The sequence below is a fragment of the Kwoniella europaea genome, chromosome 1, assembly GCF_036810445.1.
Source record: "Kwoniella europaea PYCC6329 chromosome 1, complete sequence".
Classification (NCBI taxonomy): Eukaryota; Fungi; Basidiomycota; class Tremellomycetes; order Tremellales; family Cryptococcaceae; genus Kwoniella; species Kwoniella europaea.
Window position 1 is genome coordinate 8,255,572 of NC_089487.1, and position 19,800 is coordinate 8,275,371.

Sequence of the window (19,800 nt, forward strand, 5' to 3'; positions counted from 1 at the left end):
TCTCATCTGGACCAAAGTAATTGATCCCATGCTGATCACACCATGTTGGTTACATCGCAATATGGATTGAGTAAACTAAATGCATATAGATATCACCACAATTGGTGGCACTATTCCGAGGAGGATCGTTTATCATTTTGGGTGCTATACCGATCCGATAATCCCGGACCGCAACATATGAGGTTCTTGGTGTCGTAGCAGAAGGGATATCTAACAAAGGGCCATCATCATTGGCGTTAGCAGGTATCTTTTATGAATCATCAAAGTCTATGAGTATTAGCCACTAGTCAGAACTGACAGTGCTGACAAAGGAGGTCGTTGACGGAAGTCTTCTGAAGCTCTTGTCCTGTCTGGTAGCTTCTCACTTTCCATGGGCTGTACCGAGATTCGACGGTATAGGTACAACTATACGTGTATCCTTACCCGATTGTAAGTTCTGTCATACATACTCTGAACCGCCGTTCATTTCGATAACCATGTCTATCCCTATTCGTTCTGCCCGTGCGCTTGACGTATCCTCAGCTGGATCTTCTGCTGGAATAGGCCACTCATGTGACTGTTCAGCATCGTCGAACGATGATACTAGCCATAGACAACACTCATCCAACAACCCCGCTGCTCGTCAAGATGATATTTTCCCAGACAATTACAGCACCAAGGGTATCGATATCAGCCGCACCGCCGCAGTTTCTAGTGAACATGAGAAGTGGGTTCAGAAACACTGTCACAAACGCCTAGACGAAGGTAGCCTTGACCCCTCCGAGGGGGTATTCGATAATCTTCCGTATTCAAGGATCGAGGCACATCTATTCTACGAAGACACAGCATGCTTGCCAGATGCCTGGAGTCAGCGATACGAAAAAACCAGTAACTCAATGAATACCAATCTCATACTGTTGAAAGAGAAAGATATCGAAGCTGGTTTAAAAAGATGTACGATCTCTGAGGAGTATACAACCCAGAAAGGTTCAAGGGAATTGTTATTGAAGTTAAGTGAATTTGAAGAACCGAATCCTAAAACGAATTTCACAAACAATGAGAATTGTAATTTATTTCCTGGCACGAAGATTCAACATAGTTTCTTGCAACGAAACCAACTATCACCTCACACACAGAAAAAGAAAAAGGAAGAGGGGGAAGGATGGATCGATCCATCTAAATTTTACTTACGTACCCTGCTAGACCCGTTCATCCGTGTTAACCATTTTTCCCAGTACGATTCTCACGTCGAATATATTATCAGACCGGGAATGCACGGTATATACACCGATCCAGCAAGTTATGGTGGACTATGTCCAAAACACCAACAATGTATAATGAGAACCTTGAAAGATTCCCAACCGTATATCTCCAGATCCGGAGATGTGTATTTGGAATTGGCTAGAGCTACTTGGAAAACCGCTAAGATGATTTCCTCCATTTCGAATCTCAGTGAGCAAGAACAAGATGAATATTTGAATAAATATATTGATCAATTTGGAGACTACGGCACTACTCCCTTGTATGGTACTCCAAACGATTATACGGACGACGAAAAACCTAATGCAGATAAAGGGAAACATTGTATGAGTAGTCAAGCGGGGGTTGGGATGATTGATAATCCCAAAAACGAGATCATACCTCAATTCTCGGTTTCATGGGCTAACCTGAAAGATTACCAAGATCGGAAGAAAGAACTTTTGAACAAGATGAGATTAAGCAATGGAAATAAAGGTATAAGAATCGACGTTCAAGATACTCACCAAGATTTCAATACTTCTCGATGGGGCAAGACATCTACTCGAGAGATCGTACGTGCAAGCGAACCTTACAAGCGAGATAGATCGAACCGATTTGACCCACATAGGAATGTGCAGGATCCCTCAAGAAGGAAATGGAACACACCGATACCATATCATTTGCGGTCTTTCGGGATTGTTGATCCAGATGACGAGAATCACGTTAGATCAATATCAAATGCTTGTGATCAGGTCGAGAACTCAGAAGGAGAGCACGACGAAGATGGCTCTCACCCTCAAGCTCAGGGGCAAGCTGAGCACGGCACTGATTACTCCGATGGATCATCTTCTGATCAAGGTGATTTCTATGATGACGATGAGCCACGCCCCTATACTCATGTACAAGACGAGATGGTAAAGACCAAAAAGAAAGCAAGGAGGGCTTGGCGAGGATACCGTAGGATGATAGCCAGGGATAATAAGCTAAGATTGAAAGGAGCAGTAAAACCAGCGCAGAATTGATCATCTGGCGCTTGGATGACTTAGATTGATCGGATCAATCGGTAAGTCAGGGGATGGTCGTCCCGCACTTGATCAGCGCATTCAAGAGGACAATTGTGTAGTATATCATATTTTCAGTATTCACAGTATGATACAGGAAGATCGTTCGTTTCTCCAGACACGGATCACTTTCCATTGCGGGCAGTACTCGATTCTAGTTGAGGAATCTCAAAGCGCCAAAAGCTATGTTAAGGATTGTACCTAGCAGGATGCCCATCTGACAAACAATAATAGTATATCAGCTGTAATCATCGCCCATGGAAGGAAGAAAGAAAGGTATATGGGAGAATGTGGTGACAAAAGAGCGTTATGAAACTCACCTGCATCCTCTTCCCAAATACTTGACTCGCCACGATTTCTCCTAGACCCATTCCAATCCCACCAGCGCGTATGAATCGATCTTGTGCTGAAGCCATTCCGTCCGTACCGGTTGACGTCGATGCATTTGTGGTTGTGATGGGTTCAGAAGATTCGCCATTATTACTAACATGCGTATTGTCAATTGGATTGACGTTACTTGTACTGGCCGCTGAGGTACGCCTGTTGGCCGTTTGATCGATTCGAGAAAGGTTGATAGCTTCTGCATCAGCATCGAAAAAATTGGGCAGCGGTGGTTCGCGGAAGAAGAACCATGGTGTTATAGGGAATAGGAAGCCTGTCAATAAACCGTGTAGAATCGAGGAGTATAATCCTTCGGTCGTAGCTGGGGATAGGATAAAGAGTGTCAGCTACATCAATGTCGCTTCCACATACTGCCTCCTATGGAGTGGGCAGTATGCCAAGATCCACTAAAGAATGAAGACGATTGGTGAATGAACGTCGAACTCACTGGTAGCTGTCTCAGCAGTCATATCACCTTCTATCCACTGTTCTTCCAATGCTCGAGCGTGCTCATCGTCTAGATGATTCACACATCAGTAAGAGGCATGACTCAAGTATATCAAGGTAAATTGATCATGATCCACAATAAAAAGCCACAATACTCACTGATATCACCGTCCTCCATACCTTCCGGCACTTCTTCCCCTCTACTCTCGTAGAACTGCCTTCTCATCGCAGCGACCTCATCCGCTGAAAGTCCAGCATCCAGAAGAACGTCAAATCCTCTTCTGCGCGGAGCACTTGGCTGACCAAGATTCAATTCATATTTAGCCTGATGGTATGCTGTATACGATTGACGAGATGTATACACTCACCTCCTCTTCTTCATTCGTGCTTGTTTTCTCCTCCTTTCCACCAACAATACAGTGCAGCCATACTTTCTCGTTAACGACCTTCTCATCAGCCTTTTTTCTTCTTTTGCCTCCATCTTCGTCGTCCTCATCATCATCGCCATCAGATGAGGAGGATTCACTCCGATCTTCGGTCAATCCAACTTCCTTCAGTACATTCTCAACATCCCCACCTACACCTGCAGCTTGTCTTTTCACTCTCTCTTCTAACGATCTCAGCCAAGGCAATAAGAGTATTCCATCTGTCAATAATCGGCCGGAATGGATTAATCGAAGGTTATGGGATTGTAAAGACGGACGAAGGGTTTTGATCTGTTGCCGAGTTTATGAAAATCAGCTTCAGAATGCGCTATCTAGTTGATTTCATCTGATATCTGACAATACTTCTATCCCTTTCACCTTCATATTCCACAGTATGTCCCCATTCCAAGCTATGCGATGCACAAGCACCACCTATCAAACAAACTCTCACACTCACCTGCTCTTTCAGACTCCCCACATTCTCTCCATCTTCCACCCAACACTCCAAATTCCCATGCCCCGTTATCTCCGACTCATTACTAAAGATAATCGTCACATTCCTACCTCTTCTATCCTCCTTAGCTTTGGCTTTACCTTTGCGTTTGGCGTTGGGCGAATGTAAATCACTTGTGTCATCTCCTGGAGAGGTCCTACCAGCTTCGAGATCGCTCAAAGCCCTCGCTTTGCCCTTGCCTTTATCTCTGCTTGTAGAGTTCGCAGAAGGTGGGTTGAATCTTCGAGCGGACAAGCGAGATCGAGAAGGTGTACTACTGGTAGTAGCAGGTTGATGGAGAGGTAACAGTGGTTCGGATTCTTGATTCGACGGTCCAGATGGCATGTTGTTGAGTGTGTAGCAGGACTTCTACCTCGAACGAATAACGTGATAGGATAATGAGTGACAACAGTTCAGACAGATCGCTGCTCAGGTATCTGGTCTTGAGGTCTTATGCGTACCTATATATCAAGACTTGTTCTTGAAGACGAAAGGAGATGAAGGGTTGACGCCGTGTATTGACAAGTCATCCTCGGTCAAGCAGCGTCTTCTTAACCGGACTCGTAAACAACCGCCCATGAAGTGGCAGAGAGCCTCATCCGCTCTCACAACAAATCTTGAAATGCTGAGATGCATGCATAGCCTTATCAATACCGAAGATACATGAAAACGAAAAGCGAATCCTGATTAAAGTTACTGAACTGTATGTACTCATATATGTAAAGTATGAACCATCCGCTCCTACTTCCCTTGACGATCTATAAAATGTCCTAAACCCCCTTTTCTCCCTTCCTATACCCTAACTTACAAGCAACCGCGCCTAACATTTCTCCCACATCTTTACACTCTCAATGGCAAAAGCCCTATCCTCAGCCGTAGCATCTTTAGCCGTCCAAGATGAATCCCACCATTTCGATTTAGCTGCCCAGAAATCAGACATTGCAGATCCGGATTGATCAATCCATGGTTTACCACCTGTACCATCTGGGAACCAACCGTCTTGAGATCCAACGGCGAGATCAATCATGAGGTAAAATGCTACGACAAAATCAATCGATCAATCAGCAAATTCTGCTGGGGAAAAGAGGAGGAAAGGAAAAATTCGGGACTCACGTTGATCGAACGGAGCAACATTTTCGGAAGAAGCCAACCATGGGTTAATCAATTTGATTACCTCGGTATTGTTCGTATATGTAGTAGGGAACTTTCCTCTTGACCAGAATGATTCTTTGTTAAATCTGTAAGAGATAACCTGAGAAACACGAGAATCAATATCTACAACAAAATCGTTCAAAGTGTCAGTGTCATTTTCTTCCGCAGGTAGACAATCAATGTGAGACCATGTTAACTTACAGGTCCACATGAATTGATCATTCCATTCTAAGCCGAAGGTATGGTATTTTTGTGAATAGTAAGTTCGTCGTTGTTCTCTGTATCCCCAAGTCAAATATTGTCTATCGAGATCGACCGTGGGACCTGTCAAAATATTCATTTTCACCAAGATCAGTCTACAGTCACCCATCTTGTCTTAAACAATGACACTCACCCCAATGTAAGTCGGATTGAGCATAATCTACACCTCTGTTATCGTAAGAAGCATTATTACCTTTTCCATTAAGGATCTACAACCAACCTGCATCAGCTTCGGTCCACTGCACTCCGTATCATCACTCGCGGCGGGTTTGATCAGGCATTGAAGAAACTCACATTAATCTGACCTGATCTAGGCCATGCTCCATAAGTGTTATTAACAGGTAACATTGAGATTCTAGGCCACAACCAATCACCAGTAGGGAATTTTGCTTTCACTTCGACTTTACCATATTTGATCGAGTGAGAGTTCTTGGTGATCAATCGAGCAGTTTTGACGGGGTTGATGACAGTCAATTGGGAGGAGTTGGACACCGCCACACAATTAGATACATTGGTCGAAGTACATGTTCCGTCTGCTGTAAGATTGACTGTATATCCATTTGTAATTGCGTCCACACCGATATCGTCCGATGTGAGAGTTGGTACGATGTATAAAACACCATCTTTGACGTAGGAGTTTTTGGCGTCGTTGGTAGTCCATTGGAATGAACCGTAACTACATCCAGGCAGATTTTAGTTATTGATCTAAATGGACAGTAGATGGCATTGCGAAGCTCACCCGTATCCGTCTAATCGAACTTCATGTTGGAAGATACTAGAATCGATACTGCCACTCGAGAAATCTTCATTGATGAGATTACATCTACAATAACCAAACAAATCCCAATTAGCCACTGACCTCTTTTCCTTCCCATACGTTTGAATTTGTCAACTCACACTTTCCCAAGTTTAGGTACAGACCTATATCCATCCCAACAGACTATACGGATAACGCTCTCATCAGCACCATATCATACCAACGATCACGTAGAGATGAAATCGTCGATACTCACTAACAGCGGCAATAGCGAAACCCAAAACGATACTTCCAATAGTAATCCATCTAGCCCATCTTAACGCTGGATCTCTTTGTTCCAACCAAGGTTTATAGATTTCACCTTTCAACCTAGTCGATTGGAATGCTTTTCTGTTCAATGCGGCATTCTTGTTAGGTTGAGTATAATTGGAATATCTACCATTAGCACCTTTTGAATCGGTTGATTGAGCTTGTTTCATCCTCAATGCTCTTCTCGCAGCGATATTATTTTTACCTTGATTGACTTCTACACCTGAAGCAGTTAAGACTCCTCCAGCGGCAGAGACGGTCGATCCATTAGATGCTCTCTTGTTGGTTGGTGAAGCGGGTATGGAATTGATCGAACTTCTCAATGCAGAAGGTTTAGAGAATGGCGAGCTGAACCCGTGGGATGATGTCGAGCTTGGGGCTGCTGAGTCGGGTACAGCGGGAGGAGTAGGAGCCTGAGAGACATCTTCAGAAGGGGGAGAATTGGGCATATCGTTGATTCTTATTTTAGGTGCAGTAGGCGAAGGTATTGAGATGGACGATTTTGAAGAAGCTGATGATCCACCGAACGGATTGGCTGAACCACCACCACCTACGCTGAGTCTTTGTCCTTGGGTATTGGTATTGGTATGAATAGAGAAAGGGTTGTTGACGGGTGTGGTGGAAGGTGAAATATCACCAGGTGCGATGAGTGGTTCCGTAGATGGAGTAGAACCTAGACTAGGTCGTTGTAGAGGTAATCCCAATCTACTTGCAGTCGATCTAGCCAATTCTAATTGCTCTTCTTCGTTATTGATTGATGATGATCCCGATCCCGAAGCTGAGCCTGAGCCTGATCCCAAATCAGGTGGGGTTGAATTACTTGAACTCATCTTACTTGCTGGAGCAGACGTGGGAGAATATTCACCAACCGAGGTTCGAGTGTAGGGTGGTAAAGGTGGCTGATCTTGATTGATATTAGTCTGGACTGAATGGCCGGTACTAGGTGATTTTGGATTGTTTGATGATCGAGGCGATGATCCTTGTTCTGGTTGAGAAGACGAAGAAGGGAAAGATCCTGACATCTTGAAATAGATAGAGGGACTATTTGAATGATGCCCCCCTCTATCAATTAAAATCGGATTGGTGAAACAAGTAAGGTTTAGAGATAGGTCGGCAAAAAGAAAGTTTTAGCTCAAGACGACCAACACCCGGAATATGAATCTTATAAACAAAGACAGACAAGATGAGTGATGGGAAAAGAGAAAGAGAGAGTGTAGTTTAAGTGGGTTTTAACATTCAAAGAAAAGCAAAGATATGGTGGGATGGGATGGATTTACCTCACGTAAATAACAATAACTTATCTCATGTATGTATCCATAGCGCTCAGGATACGTGAACTATTGCATGATCCTTGAACCGACGATCATGAGAACCGGGTCCTCTCATCACTTCATTTCATGTAATTGGTCGATCCTTCGCAGTGTTTAGGTTCACAGGAGAAAAAGGCTGGTTTACGGAGAGAGGAAGAAGGGGAGCGTGACTTGACTAACCGCTGAGTTCATTCATTCCCTTTGCATGTCACCCGACCCGTTCATCGATTCTGACCCTGTAGTAGTCAGTCACCCTCCTTGCCCTTCCTCTGTCGGCTACCGTTCTGTTTAGACCTCAGTTCCTCTAGACTGGCATGCACGAGGGAAAGCGAAAAAGCTCCAATCGGCTTCCTGAGACAACATATCGAGTTTTTACCTGTTTCGTCTAAAACGGTCAGTAGGGTCACGTAATTCACGGATACATAACCCTTTCATGTGGCGCAACGATAGATCGACTAACCTCTTCTGCTTCAGTCGTCTGCGATGACAACTCCAACATGCTTGAACACGTGTGAGCAAATGATCTGCATCATGTCGTTGCTCGTGCGTCTCAACATGCAGCTCATGCAGTTAGTTCATGCTGAAAGATCTGCATGAGCTGCATATGCTCAAAGATCTCGAGGAGACACGTGTATCTTGGATATTTCTTTATCAATCTTTCATTACAGTACTTCCTCTCAGTCACGTCGATTCGTTATCTATTCAAAGACTTCGTTTATAATTATCATAAAATGTATTCGAACGTCCTTCCTTCCTCTAACATTCAATCATCCTTCTACACCCCATCTACACCTTCACTCAATCGGTCTGACAGGACGGACGGACCAATTTAGTCGGCCTTCTTGCTTGATACCGAACCGGTCTACAGGAGATAATCAAGCGTCAGTGTTGTGTAACAAGAGACGACGAATCAAACGACAAACTCACAGCTTTGTTGTGCTCATCAGCCAATCGATTGTATTCGGCATTTTGTTGGTTAGCTTGTTTCTTGAGGGTTTCTATGTCAAAACCACATCAGCATCTACCCCTCCTTCCAAAGAAGAGTTAAATTCCTTCCTGCTGGAGACTTCGGGGGAAAATTTTGTACTCACCAAAATCTCGGTCTTTGCCTTGACTAAGTTTCAACTGAGCCTCAAGTTCTTTGATCTGCTTTCGCAGTTCCTCGTTCTCGCCTGAAGCACCACTTTGCTTAGCGACCTTGGTTTGGAGGGCGGTGTAGTTCTCTTGGACGTGAATGAAATCAAGGACGATGTAGAATACTCTAGCGAGGAGAAGGGAAAGGAACAAGGTGGCACCGGTGAGGTATACTGAATAATTTTATCAGCATACAATGACAGAAAGATATCAAGGAATGGATGGGACTGACAGTTTCGTTGAGCGTAAAATCGTCTGGCGGCGCTGTGATATTCAGTGTCAGATTAGGGGCTTGATGGGGGAATAGTCGTGACTTACTAGTTTGTCTCAGTCCTGGCATCTACCATATCAGGTTTGGCCTTGGCGGCAGCTCCTGCGAAGATTTGCAATTGTCAGCATGTGTCTGGATGATACCGCGCAGTACCGACAAACCGATGATTCACCTTCTTGAGCGATTCTAACCATTCTTTGAACAGCGTCTACAAATAATACCGCCACAAATCTACCATGCATATTCATCAGCTCATATCCTGGATATCAAGACCTTCACTTCAGCTTACATAAACGTTATTTTCAGCTGTTGAGGGCATTTCAAGTCAGTAGCATGTAAGATTAAACAGAAAGATATATAGCTCTCAAGTGAACTTACTCCGTACTGAACTTTGGCAACCTATGTATGAAGGTCATCAGCGTGATACAGTTGTGATAGACAAATGAGAAGCAGACGTACGACTGGATTTTCACTGAGGAAGTGGAACATCCTATAGAGCATTATCGATGCTCAGCATGATGTCTTGACTGAATCCATAATAGTCTTTCATCACTTTGTTCGTATATGAGTATAGCTCACCTCTTTCTAAGTGTGAATGGCATGGGACAGACCATGGTAGAGAATAAGGCGAGCTCAGACATGAGCAGGCCAAAGCAGACTATAGCAGCTCTTTTCAGTATCCGCATGAACAGTACTGTCAATTAACGTATAGATACGCACGGGAATAGTACAGCTGCGAGGTGATGCGGTATATCAGCTTTCCATTCTCGCGGTTCAAGAATGGACATCATAGCTTACAGTCATCTTGTATGTGGGTCCTTGAGGGTTCCTTCGAGTCTGATAAGGTCCAATGTGGATTGAAAGAGAGTTAGCTGATTGATGAGGATGTGAATGGCTAGCAAAAAGAGGAGAGTGTGTCATGTCATACAGTCACAGTCAGTCGTACTCGTACTTGCCGATACGTCATCACCATCATCTCACTCTCAGAAGATGTATGCCACATTCCCCTATTACCTTTGTATTTCCGTATCCCCGCCATCATCCCTCACACTCCTTTCTCGGATGAGAAGATGATAACTTACGAGTTATACATTCTCACCTCCTGCTTTCCTTCTCTTACATAGTCCTCTTTATTCGCTTTAATCATCTCAGTAACCTCAACAGCCGATCCATTTTCATCGAGGGTGACTTATCGACTGCCCAATTGTGATTGGCGGTAGATCCTCCACGATGGCCGAATTGAAGGTAAGCCACCATCCCTCCAACTGTCTTCCTTCCTTCAAAGCTAATATCCTCCCCTTCCTCTCTTAGGAATTCGACAAGCTCTTGACAGCTACTATAACCGCCCCTCGTCTATCCGGATCGAAAGTCCAGAAACTCGCATCACAAGCTATCGAACTTGTCGCAGAGGATTATCAGCTAGTCACGACTTTCTTCAAATTGAACGCTTCTTTACCTCCCGCAAGTCAATCGAGGATATCCAGTCTGTACGTCTTTGACGCGATTGCCCGAGCAGCCAAGAGCGATGTGAATAAAGGTATAGGTACTCAGGTGAACAAAGAGAGGGGAAAAGGAACGCAGGCGGGGCTGTTGTTGAAATTGGAGGGGGTGGTGGATAGTTGGATCGAAGGGTTGTTGGATGATGGCAAGGGTGGTTTATGGGTTGAAGGAAAGGTGAGTGAGAGGCGTATTCCTTACTTCGGGTTTAGTTTGAGAGATTAAATTGATCCAGAGAAGGCTGACGGACTGATGTTGATTTAGGAAAAGACAAAAAAGATAGTAGATATCTGGTCAAAGGCCGGTACTTTCCCTCAACATTGTCTCGAGCGATTAACGAAGAAGATCGCAAGTGCAGGTGGTGCTCAAGCTGGACCTTCCACCAAGTTGAAGGATGTAGGAAGATCAGGATCGAGTGGGAGCGGACCGGGAAGTGTCGGTAAAGGTGAATATCTCGTCTGTCCTCATTCTCTTTTACTTTCGTTCTATTTCTGTAATCGATTCGTCTCTCGACAATATCAATATACCATTCTTAATCAAGGAAAGCGTATTGAACATCGTCATCATCAAGATCTACTCAAGAAGACAAGGGGACTATCCTATAAGGAGAAACCCTTACGATGTCTCTTACTCTTACTACTGACCTACGTAGGGGAGAGAAGAAGAAAGTGTACCTCGGTTATATATCCTTACATCAAACTCTTCTTCACACCTGTCGAAAAATACCAGGCATGCATCATCTTGCGTTATACTCTACTACTACTACTAGTCGTATTCCAAATAGGTTGGTTGGCAAGTCTGGTCATTTGTGCATGAACGTTATTAGAGAAAAGAAAGAATCATCCTGCCAATATCCCCCTTCCATCCGACCGGCACCTCACTGCTCAAAATTGCCTCCTGTGTTACTATTACCATCATCCCTGATCATCACGGGAGAAGGATGGACGGAGATCGCGACGTGTTACTTTTATGTGCACGAGAGCCATGTCCGGTTGGACTGTAGGAGGTGGAGGTTGTACAGATGATATGATGGACAGAAGATGTCAGGGATAATAATACAAGGAATAACGTTCAAGCACAGATAACCAGGCAAGCTTGACCAAACCTAAACCTATTTATTTCAACTTTTCTCTTGCTTCTATTGTCACTTCTGCATACGTTTACGTTGAAAGAGCATACACTGAGACTCCACTTTCCACCACCTTGCATCAAATTGATGTGACAGGTTCGACGACTCCTCCATACCCTCCTCCAGCTCCCTCCGCTGCTCCCACCCAACCAGGTAGTCTACCACCCGAAGTCGCCAAGTTACTCGGAATCGCAGCGTCGCCTGTGCCTGTACTCAGTCCAACGAGCAATGGTGCGACACTCCCTAATCCAAAGTAAGTCCATAAGCGTGTCCTATGATAGCCTCAAATCGCAATATGCTGATAAGTGTAATTGGCAGTGGCATCTCAACCCCGACCCCGGCACCTCCTATCATACCGAACCTTGACCTAGCAGCGATCCTAGCAAGCGTTAACAAACCTCAACCATCTCCCATCCTCCCTGGCCAACCTCAACCCCAGGCGGTGGCTTCGCCTCCAATAAATATCCCCAATTTAGCCAATCTAGCTGCACTTTTACCTCAACCTCAAGCTCAAAATGCCATACCCCCTTCAGTACCTCAACCAGCAGCTCAAGCTGGTCCGTCAGATATTGGTGCAGGTAAAGGTCATAACCCCATATTGAACGCTGCCCAGAATGCTGCCTTGGCAAAATTCGCAGCTCTAGCTCAAGCTGGTCCACCACCACCACAAATGCAGCAGGCTGGACCATCTCATCCACCTCCTGGAGGTCCACCTGGTGGATACAGGAGATCACCCCAGAAAGGATATTCCGACTTACCCCCGCCTCCTGCTCCTATGAGAGCTGAACCTATGCGTGGGCCCTCATCAAACGTAGAAAATAGGTTTCAGAATAGAGATCAAGGACGTGGACCTGGACATGGGAGAAGAGAATCGCAAGATTATAATAATAATGGTGGTAGTGGCAATTGGGGTAGAAGAGGTAGTTATGAGAATGGACCTGGACCTGGGCCTGGTTCAGGTCAAATGGGCGGAAAGAGGAATCGAGAGAGATCAAGATCTAGATCACCTCATAGGGAAAGGAGATTTGAAGGTAGATCGAGTGATAGTGGATGGGGTAATCGAGCTGGTAGAGGTGGATTCCATGGTCAAGGTACCAACCGAGGGAATGATCAGTATAATGATCCACCTAACGGGATGATGACTAATCCTGGATCAAGAGCACAACCTTCAATTGCATCGGGAAATGGTTTACCACCTCGACCGAATACGAATCCTGGACAAGGGCAAGGACAACGACAAGGTCAAATCCAACCGATAGGGAATGGTCGGGCGCCTCCTCCAGCATGGATGGAGGAGCCGAGCCAAGAAGGTGGTGAGGAAGATATGACGTTGGATGATGGATCGGATGATGGTCAACAACAGCCTCAAATCCAGCATCAAAATCAACAAGATTACAACAACAATCATAATAACAATAGTGCTTCTCAACAATCTCATACGAACACGAATATCAATACGAATACGGACACGATGATAACATTAGATACATTCCCAATCAACACTTTTGACCCCTCTTCACCCGACTCATGGTCTCACTTAGCTCAAGCATGGAAGAATTCAATGGGCAGGGATCCAAATCAATTGGAATTGATGGCTTTCCTTTCGGGTGGTATGGGTATGGGAATGGGTATGGGAGGTGGAAATTGGAATGTGAATGAACACATGTAAATGATCAGGTTGTTAATCTGTTCTCATTCCAGTTTTAGTTGGTATAATCAGGTATCGTAACATACAGTTACTATGTAGTTTGTTCGTACTCGTTTGGACGAGAGAAATGCATCCATTCACCATCCATTCATACAATTCAAATAAACACACGACGTAGGCTTCGATAACACGTTTGAAATCGGCAATTGGCGCCATAGCCGCAATGGCTCCACACAATAGCGTAGCGCACTGACGTAGGTCAGTGACGTACCTGGTTGATCATTTTAAACTTTGCTGGGTTTCTTGCTTTTCCCAGTTTAGGCATGACATCTTATCCTTCTGCAGTGTTATGACGGTGTTTGAATTGACTTTATCTGGGTCGAGATTGTCATCATCGTTATCTTCGGACTGGATTCGGACTGGGACACATGATATGTAGGGTAATACCAAAGAAAAGGATGTATGAGGTCATTGACATGAGAAGGTGGCAGATGACCTCGTCGTCCTTTTGAAAAGATAGTATATAACAGAGGTCAACGGAGAAAGATGTCTTTTGCTCTACTTTGATAAATCGACTGACATACATACACATACAAACATAGATTCAAGATGTCTTCACCTACTGCAACTGCTAAAGGATACGGTATCTCCAGCAAGTCTCTTTTCTTCCCCTCTTTAGGGAATTTTTCATACTAATTTATGTCGTTTTTTTTCCAGATACTTCGAATTACACTGATTTCTCAGTACAAGAATTCAAGCTCAAAACACCTCATGCGGACGATGTCACCCTCGATATAGAGGTATGCGGCGTATGCGGCAGTGATGTCCACACGCTGACCGGTGGATGGGGCGATCTGAGTGCTCCCTGGGTGGTAGCCGGGCATGAAATCGTAGGAAAAGTCACTCACGTAGGAGATAATGTGAAAGAATTCAAAGTCGGACAACGAGTCGGTGTAGGTGCTCAGGTATTGAGTTGTTTGAAATGTGATCGATGTAATGGGGATAATGAACAATATTGTCCAGAACAAGTTGAGTGAGTAAGACTATCTTGTTGATATATAAAAGATAGTAATCCTTGAATCGAGAATGATGCTGATATGATACGATCATACCTTATAGCACATACAATGCCAAATTCCCTGACGGTGTAGAATCTCAAGGAGGATACTCAACTGCTATTCGTACACACCAGCGATTCGTCTTTGCCATCCCTGACGCTATCAAGTCAGAAGATGCCGCTCCGATGTTATGTGCTGGTCTTACCGTGTTCTCCCCATTGGTGAGGAACGGTGCCGGGCCAGGTAAGACTGTTGGTATAGTTGGTATTGGTGGATTGGGCGTGAGTGCATTTCAACCTACTAGTAACACGTAAATGTGTAAAACAGTCAAACTTCAATTGAAGCCGATAAGATACTGACATAATGCCAATTTATCTGTAGACTTCGCCATTCAATTCGCTCACCATCTCGGTGCAAAAGTAATCGTATTCTCCCATTCGCCCAACAAGAAAGACGACGCCCTATCCCTCGGTGCAGACGAGTTCGTCTCAACTTCCGAAGATGGATTCGCCGATAAATATTTCGATAAAATCGATTACATCCTTTCTGCCGCCGACGCCAATTCGATCCCACTCGGAGACCTTTTGAGCACCTTGAAGGTGGATGGCAAATTGACCTCGGTGGGATTACCGGACGAAGCTTGGGAAGGACTCAAACCTCAGATGATGGCTTCGAACGCTGCTTGTGTGGGATGTAGTCATGTTGGTTCGAAGAAAGAGGCGTAAGTCGTTTTAACCATTTGGGTCTGATTTCTTGATGTCTCATCGGTGCATTTACTGATGTCTGTATTCGAAACATAGCAATCAAATGCTCAAACTCGCTGCTGAAAAGGGTATTAAACCCATCATCGATGAAGTTCTGCCCATGTCCCAAGCCGCCAAAGCCATCGAGTCTGTCAAGAACAATACTGTCAGATATAGATATGTTCTCAAGCAGGATTTGGCTTAAGTAGATCAGGTTAATAGAGCGGTATGAAGAAGAGGGCGAGGGTGAGTGGGGTGAGTGCGCAGACGGCAGTGGTGTTGTGCGAACGAGTGTACTGAGCGCGTGGTGCATTGACGACGACGACGATGATGATGATGATGCGTACTGAGTGGCTTGAGGGAGAAGTGGAGTTTGCCAATATGTAGCTATAGTTATAATCAATGAAGATGAATGTATACAACATGCTCTCGATGGCATTCCAGCCCGACTCTTCTGATTGTAGTAAACCAATCGAAGTGTCAGAACATGATTTGGAAACAATGTCCGTACAGGTGAGGAATTCCTGCAATGGTGGCCATTTTGTATTGATGCTCCTCTTGAAACTTTAGAATCGCAAAATACTTTTAATACATGTCGAATGTTTCGATGAGGATGAAAAGATGAAGAGATTCTATTTTATGGGAGAAAATGATGAAAAATAACCAAGTTTGATTCCCCTATCCAATGTAAACTTATCCAAGGTGATTGATTGATGGAAGGCAAAGCGATTATTTCTGTATTGTATTTACGAGCCTATGGTGGGAAGAGGATATAGATCAGATATCTGTAATTACGTTTGTATGCAAAACCTTGACCCCAACCAACACCTCGAGTATTGTAAATGATCAGACAAGTTGTTTAATGGATCAAAATCACTCACCAATCCAAACCTTCTTCCAAACCTTCACCTTTCGTCGCGCAACTTCCTCTCACACTCCATTCCCTTCCCTTTTCCTGACCTGCCAAACCTAGTTTATCACTTATCTCACCTGGACTCAGCGCGCCCTCTACATCTTGCTTGTTGGCGAATACCAGTACGGGGACGGATTTCAGCTCGTCCTCCGATAACATCGTTAAGAGCTCGGAACGTGAGGTGGGTAGTCGGGAGACGTCCGAGGAATCTATCACGTAGATTATTGCCTGGGAAGGGATACGAGTCGTAAGCTTCTGTCAAGTATATGTATATTCATAAGACTAATGGCAACGAGACTTCAAGGATTTGTGCGTGATGAATGAGATGATAAGGTAGAAAGAATTAATTGCAGGATGATCGCAGTCATCCTCCCCAGATAAAGCAGTCTTCTGGTCATATACCATGACAAGGGTATGGATCGCGATCTACTGCTTCCTTCCTCCTTCCTCCTTCCTCCTTTTTATACCATGTAGCTTGAAAAGTGTGACTCCTCAACTCACCTGAGTGTTAGCATAATAACATCTCCAATAAGGTCTAATACTAGATTGACCACCCAGATCCCAAACTTGGAAATTTATATTCTTATATGATACCGTCTCGACGTTGAATCCGATTGCTAAGGAAGTTGCAGGAACATCAATATCATTCTGCATGATGAGTCGATGAGTGCTATTTCTACAATAGCTGATTCGTGATTTCGCGAGATAATTTGTATATGTAGTGAGATCATCTCGGAAGGGAAACTTACTGGGTATAGTAGAGACCACTTCACCGATCTACATCCATTCCCATTCCGAATCAGTACATACAGAGATAGGATGAGGTCACAGAAACAAACTCACCTGTAACCTATATAATATAGTGGTCTTACCAGCCGAATCCAAACCAACCATTAGTATTCTAACTTCCTTATCTTTACCCCAGAATGCTAGTGAGGATAGAGACCCATATATACGCGAGAGTGAGAGACCCATATTGGAGTATTTAGAGTGTTGGTTGTGATCAGGGAGGAACGCTGGGAGGATGAGATTCTGCTGGGGTGATTGATGATTACTAATTCGTGTCCGGCCGAGAGAGTAATCGGATTGTTCGATGTAAGCAGAGTAAGTGCTCAGCACAAGTGCTATTCAGTTCGACTGTACGGTATCGTAGTCAGGATATGTGGATCTACCTGTAATGTTGTTGTGTTGTGTATGTATGTATGTATACAGTAAGAAGGAAGTAATGAGTAATCACGAAATCAACGATAGACCAACACCGACAACGACGTGTTGGACTCGTGCACTCACTCGAAGTTGATGGATGAGCTGCTTTGTTTTGGTGCACTTACCGCGTCTAACTGAACGATTAAGAGGTGATTACAAAACAGATCCTAATGAGTTTCCTATTCACATTACAAATCACCGAACATGGAGACCCCACAGGTTGGATTGTGATTTTTACGAAAGACGAAAGATTTTGGTTCACTCAACGCCTTCGAATGACAGCGATTACCAGTATCGAATTTCATATACAGTACATACGATTCACTCCAGTCAGATACACATACCTTGCACCATGGGCAAATCGAACCACGACGAGACCACCTCATCCTCGATGTCGTCGAAGGATTTGGAGAAGTTGGAAAAGAAATTCAAGAAAGCTGAAGAAAAGATGAAGAAAGCCGAGGAGAAGATGAGAGTTGCCAAAGAGGAGTATGAGAAGGCCCAGGCTCAGGCTCAGTCTCAGACGCTTGCGCAGAAGCAAGTACAGGAGGAAGCTCCCACTAAGGGCGAAAAGAAAGAGAAGAAGGATAAGAAGAGGAAGAGGGATAAAGATGAAGTAGAGCAAGAGCCAAATGCAGAACACCAATCAGTCGAGGTTGAACAAGTAGATGGAACGAGCAAAATAGAGGAACAGCAGCAAGATGGTGATGGTGAAAAAGCCGAAAAGAAATCGAAGAAAGAGAAAAAGGATAAGAAAGATAAGAAGAAGAAAACAAAGCTTGAAAAAGCTTTAGAAGCTGAAGCGACATCGGAGAACAACAGCAGTAATCATGCCAAGAGTGTTGAGGAAGAGGGAGGTGCCAAGGGAATATTCGAGGATGGATCATTATCCGATCAAGCTAAGAAGAGTGAGTATAGTATAGTCTCATCATAAATCTCAATGAGATCGACCGCGATAGCGATAGTCGTGTACTTAAGTCGCTCCCTGAGAATCGATGACTGATGTATCTGTGTATTCTCTAGATATCTACTACGCTCATCTCTATTCCATCTCTCGTCAACCTGGTGTAGAAGGAAAAACGGACGGGGTAAATTGGAAGTTCAGTAAAGCCAAACAGAATTGGTTAATCAGAAATATCTTCTCTTCCGAAGAGGTGAGTCACTGACATCTATCATTGAACAATTTCCTACAGATATATCACAATTCGAAAGAGAGGTTTACTGATATCTGTCGTGTGTGTGGATGATGATTCGCTTCAGATACCTGATAAATACGTTGAATTGGTATTGGATTACCTGAAAACGATTCAAGGTCTATCTAAAACAGTAAGTCCACTCACCATACCTAGATACCATTACCTCTCGAGAAAGGGGAATTGTCAATTGACCTTTGACCTTTTGACCTAAATTAGAATTTGATCCAGTCCGCCAACAAAATCATCAATCCCCCTGCTGCTCCTGCTGTTACAGGAGACGTCCAAGTCGAAGGCGAAGCCAAGAGAGATGAAGATACGACACAAGAACAAGAAAAGAAAGATACCGAACAAGCTGAACAAGTTGTTTTACCTTTACCTGATGCTGAGAAAGCCCAGTCTGAGCAAATCAAAGAAAACCTGCAGAAAGAAAGAGCAGAGAGGTTATTATCTATAATGCAATAAAGTATATCGGAGAGTATATATTTCATCGTATGCCTCATCATGTATGTATACGAGTACACCAGTATACCAGAATAGTGTTAGGTGATCATAATCATTGTGTTGATGTTGAAAGATTACTCAAGAGCGAATATTCATTGCTTACTACCTTGCCTGTATGACAGTTCAGTTCCTTGATCGTGATCGTGATTTACAGTATGTACAATTTTTATATGTTATTTGCATGAACGATGAACGATGAACGATGAACGATGAACGATGAACGATACGATAGAGTACGGAGTACGATAAAATAAGATAAATATTACATATATGTGGGGAAAAAAGATAATTAAGTGTGGTACTGATACTGTGAGAGTCAGAGTGAGTGATGAGAACATTTACTATGTTGAATACCATTTGATCCATCCAAGCTATTACCAATCCCTCAAAGAAGGTGAGAGCAAGAGATATCGACGTATAAAGGTAGTCAACTTGATGGATTCAGTAAAAAGAGTAAAGAGTAAAGTAAAGCTCTGAAAATGTTGAAAGAGAGGAAAATAAAATAAAATAGAGATTTATGGCGCCCTCCCGCGTTTGACAAACTTCCACCCTCTAAATCCAATTTCCACTTTGTGCTAGTGCTAGTGGAATAGGAAGTATCGGTAGAAGACGAACGTACGGGGACAATGACCTGATTCGGTGTCGCGATATATACGATTGATCAAGCTCGAGTTGAACTGAACTTAGTAA

The 19,800-nt window shown here is 43.9% G+C and overlaps 8 protein-coding genes across 8 annotated transcripts; 4 read left to right on the forward strand and 4 right to left on the reverse strand.

Moving 5' to 3' along the window:
• Window positions 1-476: 476 nt before the first annotated feature.
• On the forward strand, window positions 477-2,240 carry V865_003126 (uncharacterized protein; the record flags this gene model as incomplete). The annotated part of the gene is made up of 1 exon (XM_066226925.1): window positions 477-2,240. One exon carries the CDS (start codon window positions 477-479, stop codon window positions 2,238-2,240), a length of 1,764 nt encoding a protein of 587 aa, XP_066083022.1.
• Window positions 2,241-2,433: 193 nt separating this feature from the next.
• Window positions 2,434-4,370, reverse strand: V865_003127 (uncharacterized protein; the record flags this gene model as incomplete). The annotated part of the gene is made up of 6 exons (XM_066226926.1): window positions 2,434-2,496; window positions 2,600-2,982; window positions 3,109-3,177; window positions 3,267-3,405; window positions 3,476-3,823; window positions 3,990-4,370. 6 exons carry the CDS (start codon window positions 4,368-4,370, stop codon window positions 2,434-2,436), a joined length of 1,383 nt encoding a protein of 460 aa, XP_066083023.1.
• Window positions 4,371-4,845: 475 nt separating this feature from the next.
• On the reverse strand, window positions 4,846-7,526 carry V865_003128 (uncharacterized protein; the record flags this gene model as incomplete). Its single annotated transcript, XM_066226927.1, has 8 exons — window positions 4,846-5,063; window positions 5,139-5,300; window positions 5,379-5,501; window positions 5,572-5,647; window positions 5,733-6,114; window positions 6,178-6,261; window positions 6,336-6,378; window positions 6,452-7,526. 8 exons carry the CDS (start codon window positions 7,524-7,526, stop codon window positions 4,846-4,848), a joined length of 2,163 nt encoding a protein of 720 aa, XP_066083024.1.
• Window positions 7,527-8,643: 1,117 nt separating this feature from the next.
• On the reverse strand, window positions 8,644-9,860 carry V865_003129 (uncharacterized protein; the record flags this gene model as incomplete). The annotated part of the gene is made up of 10 exons (XM_066226928.1): window positions 8,644-8,676; window positions 8,742-8,812; window positions 8,906-9,121; window positions 9,181-9,212; window positions 9,267-9,321; window positions 9,392-9,450; window positions 9,509-9,525; window positions 9,598-9,618; window positions 9,679-9,709; window positions 9,799-9,860. 10 exons carry the CDS (start codon window positions 9,858-9,860, stop codon window positions 8,644-8,646), a joined length of 597 nt encoding a protein of 198 aa, XP_066083025.1.
• Window positions 9,861-10,449: 589 nt separating this feature from the next.
• Window positions 10,450-13,514, forward strand: V865_003130 (uncharacterized protein; the record flags this gene model as incomplete). Its single annotated transcript, XM_066226929.1, has 5 exons — window positions 10,450-10,464; window positions 10,531-10,893; window positions 10,981-11,161; window positions 11,942-12,098; window positions 12,164-13,514. The coding sequence occupies 5 exons, from the start codon at window positions 10,450-10,452 to the stop codon at window positions 13,512-13,514; spliced, it is 2,067 nt and encodes a 688-aa protein (XP_066083026.1).
• Window positions 13,515-14,102: 588 nt separating this feature from the next.
• On the forward strand, window positions 14,103-15,499 carry V865_003131 (uncharacterized protein; the record flags this gene model as incomplete). The annotated part of the gene is made up of 5 exons (XM_066226930.1): window positions 14,103-14,145; window positions 14,211-14,526; window positions 14,613-14,836; window positions 14,933-15,272; window positions 15,352-15,499. The coding sequence occupies 5 exons, from the start codon at window positions 14,103-14,105 to the stop codon at window positions 15,497-15,499; spliced, it is 1,071 nt and encodes a 356-aa protein (XP_066083027.1).
• Window positions 15,500-16,023: 524 nt separating this feature from the next.
• Window positions 16,024-17,182, reverse strand: V865_003132 (uncharacterized protein; the record flags this gene model as incomplete). The annotated part of the gene is made up of 5 exons (XM_066226931.1): window positions 16,024-16,048; window positions 16,176-16,435; window positions 16,709-16,824; window positions 16,957-16,984; window positions 17,051-17,182. The coding sequence occupies 5 exons, from the start codon at window positions 17,180-17,182 to the stop codon at window positions 16,024-16,026; spliced, it is 561 nt and encodes a 186-aa protein (XP_066083028.1).
• A 583-nt stretch (window positions 17,183-17,765) lies between these two features.
• Window positions 17,766-19,071, forward strand: V865_003133 (uncharacterized protein; the record flags this gene model as incomplete). Its single annotated transcript, XM_066226932.1, has 4 exons — window positions 17,766-18,321; window positions 18,437-18,567; window positions 18,674-18,739; window positions 18,826-19,071. 4 exons carry the CDS (start codon window positions 17,766-17,768, stop codon window positions 19,069-19,071), a joined length of 999 nt encoding a protein of 332 aa, XP_066083029.1.
• Window positions 19,072-19,800: the final 729 nt, after the last annotated feature.